This window comes from Colias croceus, chromosome 6 (assembly GCF_905220415.1).
Source record: "Colias croceus chromosome 6, ilColCroc2.1".
Lineage (NCBI taxonomy): Eukaryota > Metazoa > Arthropoda > Insecta > Lepidoptera > Pieridae > Colias > Colias croceus.
Genome location: NC_059542.1, coordinates 6,545,728 through 6,569,894, shown reverse-complemented (window position 1 = coordinate 6,569,894; position 24,167 = coordinate 6,545,728). Strand labels below are relative to the sequence as shown.

General features: G+C 33.7%; 1 protein-coding gene across 3 annotated transcripts; it reads right to left on the bottom strand.

Moving 5' to 3' along the window:
- Positions 1 to 27: 27 nt before the first annotated feature.
- Positions 28 to 23,657, bottom strand: LOC123692853. Of its 3 annotated transcripts, none has more exons than XM_045637648.1 (28): positions 23,547 to 23,657; positions 22,815 to 22,966; positions 22,505 to 22,726; positions 22,253 to 22,363; positions 20,692 to 20,823; positions 19,979 to 20,185; positions 19,533 to 19,715; positions 17,992 to 18,138; positions 16,576 to 16,740; positions 15,804 to 16,498; positions 15,440 to 15,537; positions 15,120 to 15,265; positions 14,807 to 14,941; positions 14,634 to 14,736; positions 14,312 to 14,423; positions 12,314 to 12,418; positions 12,165 to 12,231; positions 11,758 to 11,883; positions 11,524 to 11,614; positions 3,386 to 3,691; positions 3,015 to 3,252; positions 2,459 to 2,928; positions 2,260 to 2,378; positions 1,823 to 1,929; positions 1,634 to 1,730; positions 1,414 to 1,536; positions 1,155 to 1,326; positions 28 to 754 (listed from the first exon to the last, which is right to left on the bottom strand). In XM_045637648.1, exons 2-28 carry the CDS (start codon positions 22,950 to 22,952, stop codon positions 231 to 233), a joined length of 5,139 nt encoding a protein of 1,712 aa, XP_045493604.1. In that variant the 5' UTR covers positions 22,953 to 22,966; positions 23,547 to 23,657; the 3' UTR covers positions 28 to 230. The 3 variants fall into 3 exon arrangements, with proteins under 3 accessions (XP_045493604.1, XP_045493605.1, XP_045493606.1); XM_045637649.1 differs by having other exon boundaries at positions 14,807 to 14,929; XM_045637650.1 differs by lacking the exon at positions 22,253 to 22,363.
- Between the last annotated feature and the right edge of the window lie 510 nt (positions 23,658 to 24,167).

Below are 24,167 nucleotides of genomic sequence, written 5' to 3'. Positions count from 1 at the left end.
ATAAATTTGAAAAAAAAAAGCATAAAATATATTTCTTCTACCAGTTTAATACAGAAGCTAGTATTATACAGTTTTAATTTTTAATCTTTACATTAATATTTATAAAACAGATACATACATTGTCTAATAAGTAAATAGCATTAACTAATATTTACAAAAGTCATAAAACAACTATACATTTTATTAAATTAAAAATAATTTAATAGTGGGTAAAGTGGACAGACAACTGTTTAAAATTCATTCTTTTTAAACTTTTTACTAGTTTCAGTCACTAAATCTTCAAGTTTATTAAATCTTCTTGCTTTTAGAAATGAGTTCTCACTTTCACTAACACTCTGACGAACACAATTTACATTGGATACATTCTGATTATGTACACCATGTTTTTTATCACCCATAGTTTTATTCTTATTAACTATTAAAGTATTTTGAATGTCTTTAACAAAATCACCGGAGTGCAATTTTATTGTTATTTGATTATCATTATCACCCTTTTTTATAAATTCTGGTTTAAATTGAACCACGGATCTATTTTCGGAGTCACTCGAAAGCCTTATTGTTTTTCTTAAATGAATTGTATCTGATGAATCAGCAAAGTTCCTCTTTAACAAAATATCTCCAGTAGGCATTTGTTTTAAAAAAGTTAATGTAGCGCCTTCTGAGTTTCTTGTTTCAATTTTTTGTTCTTTACTTGACCCTCCCTTTTCATTCTCAGGACCATCTTCTTGTTGCTCTTCATTTTCAATCAATTTACCTGGATAAAGTAAGGCAAATGTTAAATTGAATCAAATATAAAAAAATGTTGTGTGGTTTTATGAAACCATCGTATTTGTACGATAATTATCGTACGTATCGTGCGTCACGCGACATGCGCTACACAGACCAAAAAGTTTGAGACAATGTAATAAAAGTTTCACTTTAATAAATAAATATTTCGGGACTATTTTCACACATGGCACGATCTGATCCCATACTAAGCTTTTGCTTGTGTTATGGAAACCAGATGGCTGATAAACATACATATATAATTTTAAATAAATACTTATATAGATATAATTATTAACACCCAGACACAGAGCAAACATCTATGTTCATATTCTATAAATACTACAAACATTAATTTTATGCAATAATCATAATTATTTATATCTTACCATTTAAAGTAGGGAATGTGATATCAGGTAATGTTAAATGCGAATCTGGATTGTATGTATGCATTAAGGATTTGAGCAGATTTGAGATTTCTTCTCGTTTCCTTGTTACAACAATTTCATCAAACCAATTTGCCAATTGTTTTATGGGTAAAGCATAATCCAATATTGGATCCTGCAAAAGAAAAAAATCAATTTAAGTCCATATTATTCCTCCATACAAAAGTATTCCTAAATTATATAGAAAAAAATATCAACATACCTTAAAAAAATGTTCAACATATTGTAAAAGATATAAACCACAGTCTGTAAAGTTATTTTGTTGGGGAATTTTAGGACAGCTACCTTTAATATTGTCTTTATTAAAAATTTTTTGTTTTGACATCTGAAAAAGACGAAAAGGCATTAAAATTTATCATAATATATAATATTGTTAAATATAATAATATACATATATCTAATAATACAAGATAATATAATACCTTTGCTTGATATTCACAAGTCAGGTAATCGCGCAAAGTAGCCACAACCCTTGATCTTGAAGCTCCAGCAAGTGAATCAAAAATTAAAATACAGGGGCTGAAAACAAACATTACATTTATATTATGATTATGTCAAACAAACAAAAAAAACTATAATAACAACTAAAATATATATAGTAATAAACATACTGTTTTATTGGTTCATTCTTTCTGACAACAGGTAGATCTGGTTTCTTTTCCACCGTCTTTTCTGCTTCATCTTCATCTGAATCACACTGCATGTCTAAGTCACTTTCCTGATAATTGAAATTATTTAATATATTATTAAGATTATTATAAATTATTCATTTTAAATATTTACTATTTCTTTTCTTATCTACTGTGTCAGTATTTATTGAAAGGAAACACTTCACAAATTTCAAGTTACCAAAACTTTCTAACTTTATTGATAATCTATTTTCCTATAGATTCAACTTGGTACTCTATGATGAATTAACAATTTAAAAATCAGATACACAAATAAGTGCACTGTAGTACTACAATTATTTTTGATAGTTTTGATAGCTGTCCTACTAAAATTATTTATCTCGAGTTTTCAAAGATAATAGTAACTTTCTAGCACTTACATCTCCCTCAGCCTCATCTCGCTCACTTAAATTATCTGAGTCACAATTTAAAGTCAGTTGTTCCTGTTTTACTAGAGGTGTAATTGTTGTGCTTCCTATCTGCATAGATGATTTACGTTCTGCAAAATGATAATAAAACAATTAAGTTTCATATTTACATAACACTGTTAGCTAAATAGTATAAAGACGAATTGCTTACCTTTTCGCCTTATCGCCTGTGGAGCTACAATTCTATTATCAATCATACTACGACATCCATCTAAACTTGGAAAACATATGATCGCCACAAACCAATGGCAGTTTTCATTTATAGGAACTACAATGAAGTCTTTCTCAAAAATGTTTACATTCTTTGTCCACGTTTTGACTCTGGCATGTCGCTTTTGTGCTGGTGACAAACTGCTGTCCCATTCATGTGGATTTGAACTTCTATTTACTTTGCTTGGTTTTGTAGTTAATCTTTTATAAAAGAAAGTACTAAAAATATGAGTCTTTTCTCTCTGACTGGCGGTTAATACATCATGAACTAAGTGTTTCAAATAGAAATCAATTATAACATCATTTAAGAATTGATCTTGGGCTAAACACATGTAGTCTTCTGTATTTATAGGAATACCACCTTTACCTGGAGGGTATATTAAAATTTGTCTGATCTCAGCTGGATTTGAACTGAAAATGTAATGAATATTAGTAACCTTGCAAGCAATTTAATATGAAAACAATAAAAATACAGCAAATCTTTAAATTATATTCACCTTTTCCCGCCAGAAACATTGGAAGCACTTGCAGATCTTGTTGTCATTTTTGAAATATTATTGCTTTCTTGTGGACATGTTCGCACTAGAATCTCATTAGCTTCTTTTGCGTTCAACTCATCCATAACCTTGCCAAATAAATTTTTTAAAGCAGCCTTAGTGTCATCAGTAATAACATTGGGTAGTAAGGTTATCCTTTTGTAGGGGTCTATCTTTGACATTGGATTGTAATATGGACCTAGAGTATAAAAATACATATTAATACATTTAGCCACTCATTCCTTATTATTTCACTAAACTATTGTCATTGCATACATTTTGGTTATGTAATATTGGGCAAACTATGACAAAGGATAATTTGGATTACTTACCTAGGTCCTCAACCATGTCCAACATTTTTCTTATATAAACGCCACATTTGCTTTTAGTATATAGAAAAATAACTGGTAGTCCTTTTCCAAAATGAATCAATATCCGGACTACTTCTTTTAATTGTATTTGGAGAGCTACTTCTTTTGATTCATTTTTTAATGAAGGTGCAACAATCTTTATGCCCCTAGATGATATGTAAACCTTTTCTTTTGGTGTATATCTATATGAGCCAATTCTAATAGTCCTACAGTTTAGAGAAGCCACAATGCCTGATACATTTTGACTTATTTCTTCCCTGCTCTCATCTGTAACAAAAATAAAATAATAGATTCTCTGATGTTGATTTTACATATTGATATAATATACATACAGGATACAAGCAGGATTCCAACAATAGTTTTGCAGGGCAGTGTCGGAGTATCAAATTTGTTGGATTATAGAGTGCTGCCTAGAGATCCCCCTATAGTCCGGATGTTTTAAGCAAAAGCATCTTGTAATTGGACATAATAAATTATAGACCTAATGATAAGATGTAATGGTTCAGTCTGTTTCAGAAGTAGGTACAAATCATACTTCATTGTATATGTGTATGTAAAACAATATCTTCAACCCGTCCGACTATGGCCCTTCTGGCCTCCTCCACTCAAGCGACAGCCCAAGCCGAGTTTCGAGATCCCCGTAAAGGGGGGACGCCCTTGCACATGTCACTACCATTCGGTTCACCCACATGTCCGCGTTAAAATGTAGAAGCCCTGCTGGCTAACATTGAGAGACACCACACAAAAAAAAAATCTTCAAGTAGAGCACAGTAGTGACGGCTCATTATTTTTGTACATGTTGTACATTGTTCAATAATGCATTATCGGTGGGAAATTTGTCAAAAAACAGGTATTCAATCATCATAGACATGACGGATTACAGGAGGCAACGTTAGGCCAGGGGCCGGAGTAATGCAGGCTGTATATTGTTTTAATTGTACCTAAGTCTATCATAAAAATACAGTCAAAACCGTTTATGGCGACATCGTTTAGAACAACATACCGGTTAAATTGACCAAAATCAAAGGTCCTGGATGAATTTTATATGACCGCCTTATCGAAAACATTGGTTTTTACGACATTGTTTACTACGACATACCGCATTAAGCGACCACATTTGGTTAATATTTTCGGAGTATTATATCTGTAGAACGACCGGCTCAGCTGTATTGTAAAAAATTTGAATAGGTAACTGTATCCACATCTGGCACGGTATAAGAGTCAATGGCTATTATCGTAAAAGTAATCAAAGTTTAAGGTCTTTTGTAATTAGAAACAAAGCACATGCATGCAGTAGCCTCAAGGCCCGCTTCTTCATCTCTTAAGTCAGTTTGTTACTTATCTTTACACAAGGCACACCAAAACATATTGTTGAGTTTACTGTGAAAATTGTAACATGTCGCAAAAAAGAAAACAAATCAATATCGAAGAAAATCGCGTATTATTTAAAGCTAGAGAAAGGATTTCCAAACAAACACTTGACAATTTTAACCGTTTGGAAAGAAAGGGAGAAAATTAAAATCCGGTTGTTACAACTATCGGTTTTTACGAATCAATATGAGTAGTCCCTTCGATGTCGTTATAACAGATTTTGACTGTATACTACAATATATCATATAGATATAGATATGTCGCGGCTAATTACAAAACACATACTTAAATATAAGAAAAGTCAAAATTTATTTAATATGTATACATTTTAATTGAAAGTAAAATATTGCACATCTGTAATAAATGTTATATATAAAATATATACATATATATACCTATTAAGCATAAAATGGAATTATTTTTTTATCCTCATATTCAAAATTTCAAGAAAATTTGGAGTACTGTGATCTGGTAACTATTTAACCATATAACTTAAATAATAATATAGTAGGTATAAGATTAAATAATAATAAATCCAGATTTGTACCAAATCCCAAATGTAATAGTGCAATTGTACAGTGTAGATACAATTATAATTTTAAGAATTCCTAGTTATTAATTACGTTATTACATCCTTTAATATCCAGATTTTCTCATGGTACATAAGAGCTCATACTTTATAGGTTAAATGGCGGTTGGCAACAAATTTTCTCTACGAATTGTAGTCGTGTTCTTATGGTAGAGTTTTAAAACAAAAAATACGGATACATAATTCATGATAAAATGCTATAATGATTATTTATTTAAAAACGCGTTGTTTATTGATTTTTGCATTTACTTTTTATTTCAAAAACATATTTGTTCGTTTATCACAATATTGCATACCTCTATTACTACGACTGTTTTTATTATACATCTTCATTAGATTCTATTGATTTGGACTTGATTGATACTTATTTTATCATCACAAAGTCGTTTTACACTATTTTACAACATGTACGCACTTTTCAACATATCAAATTATCAAGGCAAAATTTGACAGCTGCACACTGCCAGTGTTGAGCAGCTTTTTCACAGATTAAAAATTTTATCGGTACAAAGTGACTGGCGTCTAGGAAGTCTATGGATTAAATAAAGAATAGTTCACACTATGTGTGGTAAAACAAATATTACTTAGCAGAAAACGTGATATTTAAGATATTTATTTTTACATCAGTCAGTATCGACATTCGAAATTCAAAATTTAACAATAATTCCAAAAGTTTTCAAACTTCAGTCAAGTTTAAAGCCCGGCATTCACTACGTGACTACACGCACCGCGAGCCGAGCCCCGAGCCGTACCAATCCGTGGACAAATCCGTCATCGCCCACTTACTACACGAGCGCCGAGTTGCAGTCCAGTCGACTGTGAACTTTGGTGAGCCTTGCACGTATCTATCCTACCACGAAAAAAAGCTCTCTGGCTCTAGTAGTCGGTGCAATGCTTACGCAGAAAAAAAGCCGCGTGTGGGCAAAGGAATAGCTGAAACAACGAAGATGATTTAAAGAACTGAAACTTTTTAACGTGACAACGTCTTATAATTCGATAGAGCCGGCTGCACGCTCGAAAAAACATGACTCATGCGGCGTTACCTCGCTCTGAGGCGTTCCAGTGCAAGCGAGAGCGTGGAACGAGCGACAAAGAAGCACAATCGTTGTCACGTTCAACTATCGTCAGTAAACCGACTTTACAAACCAATTTTTTTCTTTTTAAATACTTACTAGAGACGTTACTCTAAAAATCGAAATCTGTTATCTAGAATCCACCATAAATAAATAAATGCGTTGTGATTTATGAATTCTTTTAATCCATACTAATATTATAAATGCGAAAGTAACCTTGTCTGTCTGTCTGTTACTCAATCACGCCTTAACTACTGAAGCAATTTGCATGAAATTTGGTAAAGAGATATTTTGATACCCGAGAAAGGACATAGGCTACTTTTTATCCCGGGAAATAGGATAGGTTTTATCCCGGCAATCCCACGGGAACGGGAATTATGCGGGTTTTTCTTTGACTGCGCGGGCGAAGCTGCGCGTGGAAAGCTAGTTATTTATAAAATTAATTATGTATATATGGCGAATGACTGACAAGTTCACCGACAAATCCGCGCGCGCACACACACGTACGGATTTGTCCGGCGCGGCTCGGGTGCGGCGCGGCGCTCGCGTCTCCAGATGGCGATCCCGCGCCGAGCCGCGAGCCGCGCACAACTACACATACACACGCAGATTGGTCCGCGGACTTGTAGCCAGCTACAAATCCAGCGGATGGGTGCGCCTGTGAATGGTACCCATAATGGTTCATTGGGACGACAATAAAGCGCGTCACACACGGTGAAGATACTATAATATTTTATGTTAAGATTCTCTAATATAAAACGTTATAGTATCTTAAGGTATCCGGTATCAGCGTTCTAACCATCATTTTTCTTTTTGTCATTGCGTACTAAGACCCCTGTAGAACGGAGAACCACCATCCTGTTACAAATGACCTGAAATCTTCTGGGTCATTTTGCAACCTTGTCCGCAGTCCGGAACATTGTTAAAATTGCAATTAAATTATTTTTTTGCTGTATGGTCGTGAAAAAAATTCCAAAAGTTCTGCAAACTTGGGGAAGTTTTCGATATAATATTTCATAGCAACCAATCTAAGTGTTATTACGTTTATAGAATTCCACGTATCTCGATGACTTTTTAGTTATTGTGTCAATGAGATACGTGAAATTTTATACACCTTTACTACCTGTTTCCTGCCAGTAACCACAACCCAAACTTGATAATCGCAAGTCGTTCTTATCTGTATCGGAGACATATACAGAGAAACTTTCAACTTTTCTAAAATAAGGATTGTCTGGCCGTCGTGGGCTCTTGGGTTATAACACCCATATTTAAAAAAATATCACAGCCAATTAACACTGTCTTTGACATCTGTTATAAGACGGATATTTTGAAAATTTCAAGAATATACTGTATGTGTAATTATATGAAGCAGGTAGGTATAATGTTTCCTATTTGTTTGGTTATAAACTCCTTTACCTCTCCTCGCCCCAATATTGGTTGAACAAGTTTTCATACATTTTCCTTTGATTTCGCGTCCAGTGGTTGATTCATCCAAGCTAATTAGTAATTTTTACTGCACTGGGCACTGGCCTTTAATCTGGCACACACACATGGATGTGTCGCCGCCATTACTAGGCTTCACTCAATGTTTATGCGATATTCCGTCCGTCTCTTTTTTTAGGCCCATGATTATTATTAGGGATGTAACGATACCAATACCGATACCGATATAATCGGCAAGCCGATATATCGGTATCGACGATATTAAAACAACCGATACCGATATCAAACAATTCAAAAAACCGCGCCCAATGAACGATGCGGGAGGCCGACCGCGCGTGCGCTCTTTGTTTTTTGAAAAAACTCTACCAATAGTAAACTTTTATTAGGTACTGATTGTATGTGTATTACTTAAAGTTTAACTGACTTTGTAAAATAATAATACTAAAATAAATGGTTTTGTTGTTTTTCGATTTGGCATTTTTATTTAAAAAAATACGATTAACAGTTGAGTCTCTGTTAAATGTTGGTACCTACATATATAACTTTTTATGTATAATTCACTATTTATTTTTCTACCAAGCCACGATATCGGTATCGGTATCGCCGATACATTACTACAAATATCGGTATCGGTATCGTATCGGCAAAATCATGTATCGTTACATCCCTAATTATTATAATAAAAAAGGTTCATTACGGCAGATTCTTCACAGCATAGTATAAAAAACAATTGTATTCTGCTATTTGTTTGTTCTTTGTATTTTTAAATCTTTAAAAGTATACATATCTACAATAGTAGCACCCTGCTAAATTAACACATTTCGGCGGCTATTTCTATTCAGTATCAATATTCAATATATTTTTATTCAGTATGTATCCAATAATCAAAACAGGATACTAGGGAACTATTTTTTGGACACTGTTAGGTAAACATAAATACCTATGTTGAATGCGTTGGTTGAATAGTTTCCTTTAGAAGTTCATTCATTTGACAAACAAGTTAATGAAATAGTTTTTATTACATATATGAAGTTTTTTTCTACGGCAACCCTATTAGTATTCATTCATAAATACGTTCCTATATTAATAGAACTTTATATTCACTTATATCGGATATTAATCCGATATAAGTGAATATAAAGTGAATAATAAGAGAAAAGAATATAAAGTGAATAATAAGATGCACCGGTGTATGTCGACAATCACCAATTACCCTATTAGTATTCATTCATAAATACGTTCCTATATTAATAGAACTTTATATCACGTATATCGGATATTAATCCGATATAAGTGAATATAAAGTGAATAATAAGAGAAAAGAATATAAAGTGAATAATAAGATGCACCGGTGTATGTCGACAATCACCAATTACCCAAACACTGTAACTGCTCTGAATTTACTTGAATGAGAAATACAGCGGTGAATGTTAATTTAATTGATACAAAGATGATACAGTTAATCTTAGATTTAGATTTTTACAATTTGTGTTAATGTTAACAAACATTGACCAAGTCACAGTATTACCATATTTCCTACAGTATGGCGACGAATGTACGTGTGCAGAGAAACGGAGGGGAACTGGCGGGGGGTCGGGCGACGCGGGCCGCTTAATGCAATCACGCTGAGTTTGCATTAACTATCGCGAAAGGACGACGTAGTCGTATTTTTTGTGTACCTAATAATTTTATTATACATAGGTACTCACATATTCTATTATGGCGCCAAAAAGTGTTCCGTTTACGGAAGTATCTACATTGAAATCCCAGAAGGAAACAATATTTCAGAAAGATTGTATTAATTGTATCTGTTGAATTAAAATCCCAATGCGAATGCATTACTTAGTTAAATGGTATAATATACAATTAAGAACATCCAAAAATAAAGTGTCCACGTAAAAAATATTTAGCAGTGCTGTACTGTGACCAAGTCGTCCTGGTCTATGATAACAGTCACCAGTGAATGACCGATGTCGTCACGAAAAGGATTAATAGCGACCATTCACCAATAACACAGAACAGTAAGAACATAATAGAAGTGCTATAATGTCATAATTCGTATGAAAACCAGTGTCGCCAAACCCACACATTTAAACCGATAGTTATACAGTACACTACAAGTAAACTATGCCTTTGATTGGACAGCTTAATTTGAGTAAAAACTGACTTAGGTTATAAATTCAGCATTTCAATATGTACCCTAACGAACGAAGTTACGGTTTATTTTAGTATAACATCCCTAGGTATATTAGCTGTTTTGTTTCTCTTTGCTCAGAAATTCCAAATTCGAAAACATTCAGCTATTCCACAACAGAGGGCGTTGGTTTTCAATACATATAACTTTGAACCTCAACACATAAAGATAAGGTTGAAATTTGTGTCACTCTAAATTAATGACATTAACTTGACATTAACCTGATGCTATGCTCTAAGGGATGTCAGCCTTGTTATCGATAATTCACAAATAAATATATTTTTGTGCATTTTTTTTTCTTTCTATTATATGAGTACAGGAGTATAGGTGTCACATTTTGGAGTATGTTTATTACTACTAAGTACGTCTTTTCATATTATTATATTTAAATAAAAAACGGAATAGAATAGTATAAATCTATATTTACAAAACAAACAGAAAATATGCATTATTTTAAATCTTGGAACTGCCGTAGGTTTGATGTATCGGTGGCCTTTGTTAGACTGCTTATTGCTGTTCGGCATCCAGTTAACTCGTCATGTTGCATTTATTATCCATTTCTCTTTTAAATTAGGCTCTTTCGAAAATCTATAAATAAATAGGACAAATGAAAGCTAAGGAAAAATAGAATAAAATTTAATATTTATAATGTTTGTCTTTTCTAAAGTATCGATAGTGTCGATATGCGCTACAACCATCACTAAACCGACATTCGTTTGTTTATTGCAATAATATTCCAGAAAGTCTTGTTTGCTGTTCAATCTATATTAGTACTTATTTCTTATGGATTAAGGTTCATTTTGACTTAATATTTTTATAAATTTTTGACAAATTACGACAAGCGAAGTTGTAACATAAAATATATTTAAAATAAATTAAATAAGACTTACCGATGGTATGAAATGCCTCCATTGCTGATATTATTTCGTCTGCTATCATTTTTCCACTCTAATACCGAACAACACGCCCTAATTAATGAATAAATACGGAAAAAAGGTTTGACAGCTGACAACCGACTCGAATATTTTTTCTGCGCACAACTGAGAGCGAGTTAGGTGATCTTACCTTACTAGTGACACGTGGGCCACGCCCACATCGCACTTCTATTATGTTCTTACTGTTCTGTGACCAATAACTTTAGTGAAAGATCTGTCATCAGTGCATCTTTAGATAAACTGCATTTCGTATAGTCACGGTAACATTATTATTTGTTATAAAAAAATGTTTTACTTTTTTCTGTTTCTTGGTTAAAGTTTCAATAAAATTTTAATAATAACCAACAAACAATTTACTATGACAATTAAATTCACAAAGTAAAAGGAAAGGTTAAGTATTTTGTTGAGAGGAATGCTATGAAATGCAATCAAATGTATGGTTTGAAAATCTCTATTTGCCTTTGAAAATAAGATATCAATAAAAATACACTTACCATCCATATTATCAAATCCAATGCCGCTGTCTGGTGTTCCACCTTCTATTTCACTTAGTGATGGTTCCTTCATGGTTGCCGACTGTTCCATCTGGTTAATAATACACACTATTGTATTAATATTTCAGTATTATTGTGTCATAAAATTATAATGAAAAGTTAAATTATCCTTCAATGTTTGATATCATTTTCTTATAGTGATCGGAAATTGATATAAAAAGTAGTATTTATTACCTGATTACTTAACATTGAACTATTCGAGTCTTCTTCATCAGAACTTAATGTTAATATAACCGGTTCAGGATCAGGCTGTTTTCCTCTTGGCTTTCTTACTCTTCCCGGCTTTTTCTCTTGTACAATCTATTTGAAATATTCACAATAATCAGTAAAAAGAAAATTGAGTCCACTTATTATATTGTATATTATGATCTGGAAACCTTTGGTTAGATAATAAAAAAAGAAAAAATTCTAGAGAATACAATATTATTTTCATGTTAGCAAATCCATATATTATGTAAATAAATTAGGTCTATTCATGACCATGAGTTGTCTGAGTTAACTTACCATAAAAAATTATTGTAACCAAGTTTTCACATAATTATTTCATAAGATTATAATGCATGTTAATTTTGAATACTTACAGTTTTATTATTAAATGTTTTGATGGAAGGTTTTAGCAAGTTCAGCTTAAAGCTTTCACTGCATGTTCTGAAAGAAAATATTAATTTGAATTAATGTGGATACTCTGTGCATATTTTCAACACAAATACTTTTTTGTGTAGTATATTACATTTGTTTTTCTTGGTGAGTTTTTTCAGCTTCTTTCTTCTTTTGTTCTACGTTTTTACTTGCTAATGGAACACTTTTCGGTTCTTCTGTGAAAACTCGTTTACACCTGTAACAAAAATATACATTCATTAAAATAATCATCTTTGATAAAAAGAGTAAAAATCGATAAAATAATTAAGAGAAAATAATTACACCAATCATCATAATGAATATTGACAATTGGGTTTGTGTTAAAAATATTGCACTTCTCTCTCACTTGTTTTTAACCGACTTCAAAAAAAAGGAGGTTATCAATTCGGCCGGTATTTTTTTTTACAATGATTACATTAGATTACGTCTGATACGTTAAAAGCACAATATACAGATACCAGTAGGGAAATTTCGTATGGTGTATTGGCCGATTAAGGAAAGCTGGCATCTTCACAGTACTCACACTTATGCAATTTTACTATACAGTATGTTCAAAAATAAATGGGACTCTAGTTTAAGTGTAGACTTGCATTATTTATTCTCATAATCAATTGTAATATAGTATTGATAATCATTCAATTGTCAAATAATAATTAAATTTCATGTCATATTCAAAATAACAATACAAATAACACGTGCGCTCACTACCAAGAAACAATACAAGCGAAACCCTAGCACGTAAGAGATAAGGCTACATTACAATAAGAGCTGTATTGTTCAGCTATGTATGAAAATTTTAACTTACGGCGTTTACATTTTGTTAACAAAACTTATAAAATGATTACATAATTTTACCTAGGTAAAGTAAAAAAATATTCTAATCCGCGTGCCGCGAAGTATCTCATAGAATACAGTAAGTAGTAGATATACCTAACGTCTTTGTTTAAATTACATCACCCTGTATTTAAAAACAAATGCAAAATAAAAGCAATAATTGTCCCCTTCATCCTCATAAGCTAGTCTGCGCGCGAGAGAGACGGATAGACTTTTCATGATGCGTATGCAGTATGACGTCACGCCGCGCGCGTCTTCACAGACACTACACATGTGCAATGTGTTGACGTTCCAGCTCTTCTTAATCGGCCAATATAATATGTCGTGGCCATATCGTAGATTTGCTCATTTAATGAAATGATCGATCATTTCGTGAAAAGCGGCCGCTGAAGAAAATTTAATTATTCGCAGTTAAAAACATTTAATAATTTAATCGCACGCGCGCGTATCGGTCGACCGGGTCAATTCGTTTCAGTTTACACATCGACTAGTCGAAGATTTTAATTAGTTGAACGACTATAGTCGAGCCAATTTAATAGGCAACATTTGACGTCTATCAATTTTATCTTCATAGGGTGGTAAACTGCTTAAAAACATCGATTAAAGTGAATTAATCGATACGGACTTGAAACATTTGTCAATCGAACTTGAAACACATGTCAATAATTTATGATAATTTTTATTCCCAAGTAATCAATGCATTCGATTCTAGATGTCAGATTTCGATTTTTAGAGTAACGTCTCTGGTATTTAAAAAGAAAAAAGGTTTATTGACACAAAATTGTAGCGACGTCAGTTCTTTAAATCAGAAATTGTTTATTTTGTTTAGAATGGTTTATCAGTAAAATCAAATCCTAAAATTACTTGTATCGGTCATTATTATTATAAATATGTAATCGTAATTGAAAAAAGTTAAGCAAATGTGCAGTTCTAACAAAACGAAATATCATGTTATTCTATGTCGTCGTTACTAGGTTACGTTGTTGAATTTTGTTGAACTGTCAAATGTTGCCTATTAAAATGGCTCTACTATAGTTGATGATCGACCTTTAACGATCTAGTCTCGTTGATGAAAAATACGCCGACGACCCATCCCTAGTGAAGAGCGTCGCGATTAATCACGCGAGTAGAGCAGTGTGTGGCCAGAGGGCAATGTCGCGGCGAATAACGGCAGCGCGATGAGCAGAGCAATGAGCAGCACGAGGAGCATAGTGTGGCGGCGACATAATAATTTAATAAAAATGAATATACAAACCGTTGACAGCGACTAAAATCGAAGCCAGTGTAACCGCAAGACTTGCATACTGCTAGTTTCCCATCTACAAAACGCGGCGGGGGTGATTTAGGCGACTCGGGACTATTGTTAGCTGCAAAAAAGGTATTATGTAGCTGATGTATATTTAATATTTATCCAATTTATCATATCTTAGAAAATTACAAACTTTCGCCAATAACATGGAGTCATTGACAAATTACATTATATTTTAGAAAAACTAATGATAATTTGTTTAGAAATGCTTTTAAAATGTATTAAGAAACTAAACTATTCTATAATAAGTTATTCTATAATAACATACAAGTATCGGGACCGGGACCCTTCTCCGGTGTGGACATTTCACTATTTTGAGATTGTGTAGTCACATTAGGCGAACTTCTACTGCTAATATCACCCACTAACATCTGCAATATATAAGATTATTAGTAACATTATCGAGGAAAAACGATTATACTCAGTGATGTTTCTACATACCGGATGGTTCTCTACCATTTCTTCTATTCTTGTTGTAGAACCTACTGATACAAAATAATCAATTTCACTACTGGTATTTTGCATACACTGTATATGAGTATCTTCCGTAAAGGGTACATTAACCTGGAACAAAATCTGTTATAAACAATTTTGATTGAATCATTGAAGATTTTAATAAAATATCAACTACATAATGTTATGGTGTTAGTTTGAAATTTTATTAATTTTAAAAAGAGGATTTTTCTTTTTGTTAATGATACATATTGTTAAAATACCTTATAATTGAATACAATGAATATAAAATGAAAAGTACCTGTTCCAAAACTTCTTGAAGTGTACAGCTTTCCTTTGGCAGTGTAAAAGTAATAAGTCTTTGTTCTCCATTTTGGAGAAATATTAACATTTTTGCAGATTGGGGCTCTGCGGATTGTTCAGATGGACCACCAGTTTCGTTGTTTTCTGTATAAATAATATAATATTTTGTAACAGTGATAAGATCTTTCCTCAGAATTAAATAACGAAATAATACAATATATTTGGTACAGAAAGGATAAAATCTTATACATATATCATAATTTGTTTAATTGGATTTGAAACAAAATATCACAAAAACACCTAATTTTATCCACTTACCGGAGTGAGGAGCTTGTGGTTGTGTCTGCATTGGTGGTACTCTTTGCACTGGTCTTTGTTGTTCCTTACTTTTAACTAATGTCTGTCGGCCAGTATCCCTGAAATAGTATAATTTAATAATGTTGTATAGCTAGACAAAAGGCTCTAATGCTTATAAAAAACCATTCTTAACTATACTTTATTGAAAGGTATCCGAATGATATTTAGAAACCATCATGGTTTTGCCATAGCAGACCATAGTCTGTGAAAAACTGAAAGATATTGTAGCATTGCTATTCAGTGTCTAACAATCTAATATGTTGCCCTTAAATCCAAATTAAGTTTGAATCAATAAGTGTTATTATAATAAGGAAAACATATTTACCTGGGTTGCTGCTGCTGTTGTTGAAGTTGTTGCTGATGCAAATGTTGCGACATAACTCGCGACGTCTGTTGCGACATAGCGCGCGACGTCTGTATCCGCCTGAACTCCGCTAAAGTAATCCTTTGTCCGTTCGATAATGTGAAAAACTGCCGTTCTTCATCAGGATTATCTTGTTCCATCAACAATTGGGCTATAGTTTGGGGTTGGTGTGGTGTTTGTTGCACGTGAGAGTTTTCGTACACTATCTGATTCTGTGGAAAGTTATGTTGGGGCACATAATTTATCTGATGCTGTGGAACTCCGGAGTTCATAGACGCAGGCGGCACTGTACTCGGTCCCTGTCGCAGAGGCGGAGGCGTGTGGAACTGTTGCGACGTATTCATATTCTCATTGACGATAGACTTCTGAACTATCGCCGCTGTAATACTTTCTTCGAGATCATCCATATCATTGGCGTTATTGGGTTGAACAACAACTTTCTTCACTTGTATCTGTTGCAACTGCTGGTTAGGTGGGTGTTGCTGTGCAACATTTAAGGTATTTTGTTGAGGTAGTGGTCCATTATTTTGGCTTGATTGTGCTGTGTGAATTGAGATAGGCGACTGATTGATACATTGCGTTACAATAGTACCCTGTGGAGTGATGATGCGTGCTTGTTGACCATGTTGATTTTGATTAAGTAAAATTTGTTGTTGCTGCAAATAATAATGAATGTTAAGTATTATTTTAATATGTGAACACATTTTTTGGATGGTGGAAGATATAAACTTACTTGTTGTGTAAGTTTGAGTTGATTTAACTGTTGTTGTTGTTGCTGTTGCACTTGTTGGCCAAGAATGTGTTGTGCTAACTGGTGATGCTGTTGTTGTTGCTGCTGTTGTTGCTGTTGCTGCTGTTGTTGCTGCTGTTGTTGCTGCTGCTGTTGCTGTTGTTGTTGCTGTAAGAATATGTTCGTGATTATCAAAATTATATCTGCAAGTGTTCTATATACGATGTATGGTAAAAGTGACAAGCTTTAAAGTGAAATATTAAGCAAGTATGGAATTGAATAATTTTAGAAATGAAAGCCTCTTATGTGCAATTAAAATCGAGTTGCAGTCAGATTATTTAAGGTACAAGTCCGAGACGGGCCGCAGACCGCAAACTGCAACCGCAAACTGCAAGCGACACCACTTGTTTCTATGAACATCTATGAAATTGATTCCAAGCGCGGCAACACTGCTGCCTGCAGACGCAACGCGCAGCGTGCGGCCGCGGCGCGCAGCGACCGCAGACTGCAGTATGCAAATGCCACCTGCGCGGAAGTGACAAACTATCTTTGTCTTTTTTGTTTATATCATTTAGACACGGTTCTGTGCATTGTGCAGCCACGGCATGCAGCCGCAGTTGGAATAGCGACCGCAGGCAGCATTGCGGTAACCGCAGCCGGTAGCCACAGTGTCGCCTGCGGTTGCAGTCTGCGGCCCGTCTCGGACTTGTACCTTCATAAATAAGCGTGTAACGTAACTTTAAAATAACTTTTTTAATAAAAATAAGATAACCTCTGAAAAACGCATCAAACATGTCAGAAATAATTTAACTATGGAGGAAAGAAATAAAGAAGTAATTCCTCCATCGGAAGAGGGAAGCTCCTCGACCAGTCTCCGCGATAGGCCGGCCGGCAAAGCCCCGAACGATGTATTTGTGGCAGTCAAAACTCGCTACCGATCATAATCACGTATGACTTCTAAAATCAGTCAAAAACGAACTGACGCACAGGCGTCAGTTCGTTTCGACGCACAGGCGGCATAAGGCAAAAACGTTTTCTTGCAGTCAAAAGTGATTTTGACCGGCAACGAGTTAACTAGCTCCTTCAGATATTTATTTATAAAGGTAACAATGTTACATTAAATAAAGGCGCAAAGGGCAGCCTGATCACTGTGCAGTGACCTTTTGCCAGACCACCACTGGGCGAAAGGTGACAAAATAAAATACGTGTGGCACTCGGGGACTGCCGTGGTAAAACTATTGCATAGCATGCCTTCAAGCCACACCTCCGTGCCCGTCGGAGTGGGGAGCGTGAGGTTTTTCGTTACGCAATTTCTGGATTCAGTCCCCGCGCTCAAGGCTCGCGATAGAAGCTATACAATAGCTTAATAAAAACATTTTTTATAGATATGACTATATCAGTTTACGACAAAACACTCACCTGAACCTGCAGCAGCGGCGTCCTCGGCCTCGGCGGGCGCTGTTGGCCGTGCGCCGCGTGCGGGTTGAGCACGCGCGGGGAGCCCGGCCGGGCCGCGCGCGCCCGCACCGCGCCCGCGCCCGCCGCCCCGGGGGACGGCGACTGCGACTATACACACATAATATATCAAATTCTGTAAATTTATAAAGAGTAGATCACGAGGCAGGACTCGAACCCTCATCCTTTCTCGCCAATCCGGGGCGGACGCTTGGCCAACTCAGCCACCCGTGAACCGCCAGAGCGATCGAATTTATTCAATTTTTTCAGTTTTATCTGCTAAGTTCAGTTTTAGCTGCTATTTCATTTATGGGTATACGCTTTTACAATAGAATTCCTCATAATATTAGAGAGTTTAGTAGTTCTAAATTTAAAACTTATATAAAAAATGTACTAGTTCAGAGAGCGTACTACAGTATTCAGGAATATATGGACGATAAAAACCCATGGAGGGTTGTCGCGACCACAGGACAGTTCTTTGGTATATTATGATATATTATGTAATATGTATTTAGATATAAGTTACATATTATGTAATATCGACATGATTTTAAAAGAGCAACTATGGAGTTTCTTGCCGGTTCTTCTCCATAGATCACTGCTTTCCGAGTCGGTGGTAAATGTTAAAATAATTATGTAACGACGATTCGAAAGTGCTACTAAATAGTAGTCTAATTGAATAAATGAATGTTTGAGTTTGAGTTTAAGGGACACACCGCGCCCCATCTATTCAATATATCAAATCCTACTGATATTATGAACGCGAATATTTGAAATAATGCAAAAACAGCTGGTAGAGTCTGTATGAAATTGGGTACAGAAGTTCTTAATAATATTATTAAATGCGAAAACGTGTTTACTTATTTCTCTTTTTATTTCAATTCAATTAAATGTCATCATTAAAAGAATGGGCTTATCATTCAAACAATTAACAGATACAACCAGATGACTGCGACATATACACTACAGTTATGAAACTGTATGCCTTCAATATTGTTAAGTTCTATGAAATAATATTTGGCGCGTTCTCTTGTATTTCTAGGTCATTTTATAATAATCCGCGGTTTGAAAACTAGAAGCTGCTGGTATTCATTTGCTTAAATAACAATCTGTTTGTTGATATTTCTATTTACAAATATTTATATTTATTTACAATTGTCTAAATGTTATAATACTTATACATTATGTAAATTTAACATTTACTTACTGAATACTTAAGTTTCAGAAAAGTAGATAAAAGAGAAGTTATTAAATAGACCAGACACAATAGTATGAAATAATATTTATAAATAAAACAGGTAATCAATTGGAATTTTTCTTAATTTTCAAAAACTGAAATAGACCCAATTTCAGCAATTCTTTATTAAAAATACCTAAGGATACTGTTTAAAATACATTTATATTAAGATACGACATTATAAATTTGCATTTATGATTTATAATTATGAAATTTGGCACTACCGCAACAATGTTAACAGTTAACACCTAAAGACTTCTGATCTTACCTGTTGTAATATTTGTGGATTGAGAAGTCTAGCAGGCACTTGTAACGGTGGCGGTGTCATCGTTGCCCGTAAGGGTGGCCGTCTTGGTCGAACGGTCCTCACTGGAGTGCGCACTAGAGTCACCCCACTTTGGTTGTTTAGTGCTTGATTCAACAGCCGCGGTGGAGCTTGGCGTGGGTTACCCTGAAATGAAATGTATATGTAATGGGTTTTATTTTATGATATTGAAGCCAAATTTTTTATAAACAGTTATTATAATTAATTTTTGTGGTAATGATTTTAAACTACAATAAGTACATATTATTGTAAATACAAAATATAATAAAAGTAATAAATAATCTGAGAATTTTAAAACATTATATTTTTATAATGAAAAAAAAAATGTTTGCATTGAGCTTGAAGCCCATTACTGATATTACTATAACATAAAATAGATCCATATTTACAGGTTGATTAATGTATGCTGTTTGCATTACAACTTGTTGGTGCTGAATCTGTTGAGTCTGCATGTGTTGTTGATGTTGCTGTTGTTGAAGTTGGTGTTGCAACTGTTGCTGTTGCAATTGTTGGAATTGGATTTGTTGCTGGTGTTGCTGAAGCTGTTGCAAAAGTTGTGGTGATGCCCTTGCCAACTGTGGCTGCTGTTGATTTTGCTAAAACATAAAAACATGCCCCCATATATTAGATAGATATTTCCAATCATTATGGTTTATTATTATTAGCTTTAGACTAACTTTACTTATTTACAAGAATAAGCATAAAATGTGTATATAAAATACAAGACTATGTGCCTATTCATACTAAAAATAGTATCCAGTGCATTGATCTGCTTGATTTGAGTGATTCCACATACAATAAGTTTTTTTACGGGAGGTCACTGACTTGAGACACGACACAGGTAATAACCTAGTTCACTTAACTAACTTACTTTTAATTTTTAATTTTATTAAAGTGAAACTTTTATTACATCGTCTCAAACTTTTTGGTCTGTGTAGCGCATGTCGCGTGACGCACGATACGATAATTATCGTACAAATACGATAATTTTTAGTTAAATGTCTATAGTGTGAGAAAAAGTTTCACTTTTACCGTGGTTTCATAAAACCACACAACATTTTTTTTTTATTTGGTAATTCTATAGTTTATTATAATTACATACATTTTGTGGGGGTCCATGTTGAGGGGTAGGTGGCGGTGGCGGAGGCGGAGGTGGGGGCGGCGGTTGAGGCGGTGGCTGCTGACCCGGATGTAACACAGACGGCGACGAAAGTACATGCACGGGGCTCACCATCTACAGGGTGCACATATTTTAGTAAATAACCAAGTAATTAGGGTCATTTTATACTCTTATATTGTACTCAGTAGGTTGGAGTACTTTTTGTGGTAGGAATAGACTGAGCTATATGTGGAATGTATCTCCCAAAATTGTAGGGAAATATAGGTGCAAACTAGGGATAAATGATTTAACTGGCTGTGACTTTAGTCCATAAACACTAGATGATCAAGATCCAGTTAATTAGACCCAAAAGACAGCAAATGGACAATTTTATAAGCATCAAGTGTGGGTTTTATTAAAAATGTAATGAAGGGTTAGTTATCCCAAGTAAAACGAGACACGTAAGCTACAAGATATTCTACACCTATAAAAGCAAATAAAAATATTGTAAACCTTCTCCCACTTATATACATAAATGGTTTTTGTTGAAATGTAAAAAGGATTATTTAACCAGATTAGTGTGCCTTAATGAAAACTTTGATCTCTTAAGTTCTTCACAAAAGACTTATTGCCACCTGTAGCAATAATCTTCTATCACCATCATTATTTTCCAGTAATCCTGTTGTTCTTTTCTTGTTTGAAATTTTATTTCAGTATTTTTACACATACAAATCCAGAACTAGTTGATGGTTACCAATAGCATAGGAGACTTTTTTCATTTTGTTCTCATGATTTTTCCATAATAGTAGAGAAGGGAGACATGTACAGACATGTAGAACAACTATAATATATTAAATTAAAATGATCCTACAGTGTTTGGACAAAGATCAAGACACATGGCGACATGTCAAGCCAAATTTGATATACATACAGCAACACTTCTTAAATATAACCATTAACCAAACCCATTTTTATTAGTAGTGGTACATTCTGATTATTTTTATACGATAATCTATTAGTTAGAAATAAGCTCCAACATGCACATAACATAAGGAGTTAATTTCAAGTTATTAGTAATTATTATATTACAGTAATATATAACAGAAAACCTGTTTTATATTAATCATTTACTTTTTGTATATTATTCTTAGTAATCATATTATTGGCAAGTTGTGTACTAGTTGTGAATATATATATTTATAAAACAATAATAATTAAGGGGGAGATTTTACAATTCAAAATAAAATAGATTTACTTTCACAAAAACCTACTTCACTCTCACATAATATAAGGAATTTCATGCTTTGAAACTCAATTTATTAAAAATTGATATTTTGGTTACATTTAAAACCAAATTGCAAAATAAGAAACTAAATAAACTGCCAATTTAAGAAACAATATATATAAATAAAAATTAAAATATAGCTTAACCAATTTTGTAAATGAAAGCAATTAGGACAAAGTATAGTGGTATAAAATGTATGTACACATGCCAAATAAGATTTTGAGCAAATCTTACAGTCATACAGTTATTAGCTATAACTATTTCGTTTCATAAACATACATGTTGTAGACGCTGGGAAGATGACTGTTGCATCAATGATGCATCAATAATCTGTGGGGCTTGTTGCAACACAACCTGAGCGTCTACAGGTAAATCAGAAGTGTAGTACACCTAAAATAAATGTTTCTTAGAGACACAACTCTAAACCATATAGTACACAATGTTTGTTGACCTGTTTCAAGAATTACTTTATGCAATGCTGTTTGCATAAATGTCATTAAAATTATAACAATTTAAAAAAGAATCACTTACCTGATGTCTAAGCAATGTCTGTTGTTGATGTGTCTGTTGGGACTGTTGCTGTGATTGTTGTTGTTGAAAATCAGGTCGGTTGGGCTGTGGTGGAGGTTGGTCATGTCTAATGATATATTGCTGCTGATATTGTAAGCCATCTCTAACAACTAATTGAGGCTGAACTTGAACACCTTCACTAACTATGATATCATTTGGTTGATCTGCTTGTTGAACTACCACCTTTCAATAAACACAAGTTTTGTCAATTAATTTTCTCATGGCTCATTTGATTGGAAATAATTTCACAGTATAATTAATGTGTACATACTTGTTGTGGTGCATACTGCTGATCATCTTGATTAACTACTATTCTGCCATCTAAACATATATTAGGGCAGTATCTTTGTAAATCTTCTAGAGTCAATGAATGTCCTTGGCCAACAGCTATTTGATAATATTGAGCCATGGCAAACAATTACCCTGAAATATATCATCTGTTAAAAAATGTATATAGATTTCAAAGCGATAAATAAACTCAATTCACGCAATCTGCACTAACAGTACTGTAAAATCGTATGAACGTTGAATATACGTGTGGACCGATCAAACTTATTGACGTAATTATTTCACAAATTACTATCATTGTTTACGAAATCAATAAATATAGAAAGATTTCTTTCGATTTCTAAGTAGAGCATTTAAACACTAAATTACAATATGATGATTGAAGTTCTGACGAGCAACTGTTTCTTTGACACATTTCATATAGGTACACCCTGATACTACGTACAACAAGTAACAACAGCAGGATTGACTCTGTGGAGCAAGCGAACATTTTAACTAAGGCGACAAATATAATTTCACTTTTCGAAACAGTATATATTTGTGAAAAACACTATCAACATTTAACAGGAACAAGCTCTTCATTTATTTTGAAAAACACCTTTAAAAACGCACTAATCATGGAAATGAATGGCTTCGATTCTTATACTCCAACCTAAATAAGCTCGAACTGAACTGTTTACCACCTCACTAAGTTTACGTTTTACTTCTGTCTTACCAATTTTTACTGAGGACATTTTAAATGCCATACATTTACGATAAAAGTTAACTTTTAACATCAAAATGTAAAAAAATTAACTCAAACGCCAAACCTAGAAGCAATTTACATTATGGCGTGTGTGTCACTTTGAACAAATGTATTATTTTTTTTTATTTAAATGTTGCCTGTATTTCCGAATTTAGCAATAGACAATAGCACTGATTTCAACTAACCAAAGTAAAAAAATAAAACATGTTCATACTATGTACGTACATCATTTAAATGAAAAAAAAAAATTCAAATTTCTCAAATATTAATTCGTGGTGGTGTAGTGCAAATTTCTAGAAATGAAATAAATTTAGAACATTTTTTTGGGATGTGATACTATTTCGGATTCCAGTATTTATTAAATCTTATTACTTACTGAAAATAAGATGTGCAACCCATAAGGTTATAATACAGGATATGTAAGAATATTATCTTAATATATATAAACCTCGTGTCACAATGTTTGTCCTCAATGGACTCCTAAACCACTTAACCGATTATAATAAAATTCGCACATCGTGTGCAGTTCGAACCAACTCGAGAGATAGGATAGTTTAAATCTCAAATCGTTTTAGAGAAAGCGGGCGAAGC

Coding starts and splice junctions, on each gene's coding strand:
- LOC123692853 (XM_045637648.1), bottom strand. CDS start 22,952: ATGGCTCAATATTATCAAATAGCTGTTGGCCAAGGACATTCATTGACT. Junction 1,731..1,822: donor AAGAATGAACCAATAAAACA/GTATGTTTATTA, acceptor GTTTGTTTTCAG/CCCCTGTATTTTAATTTTTG. Junction 1,537..1,633: donor CTTGTGAATATCAAGCAAAG/GTATTATATTAT, acceptor CGTCTTTTTCAG/ATGTCAAAACAAAAAATTTT.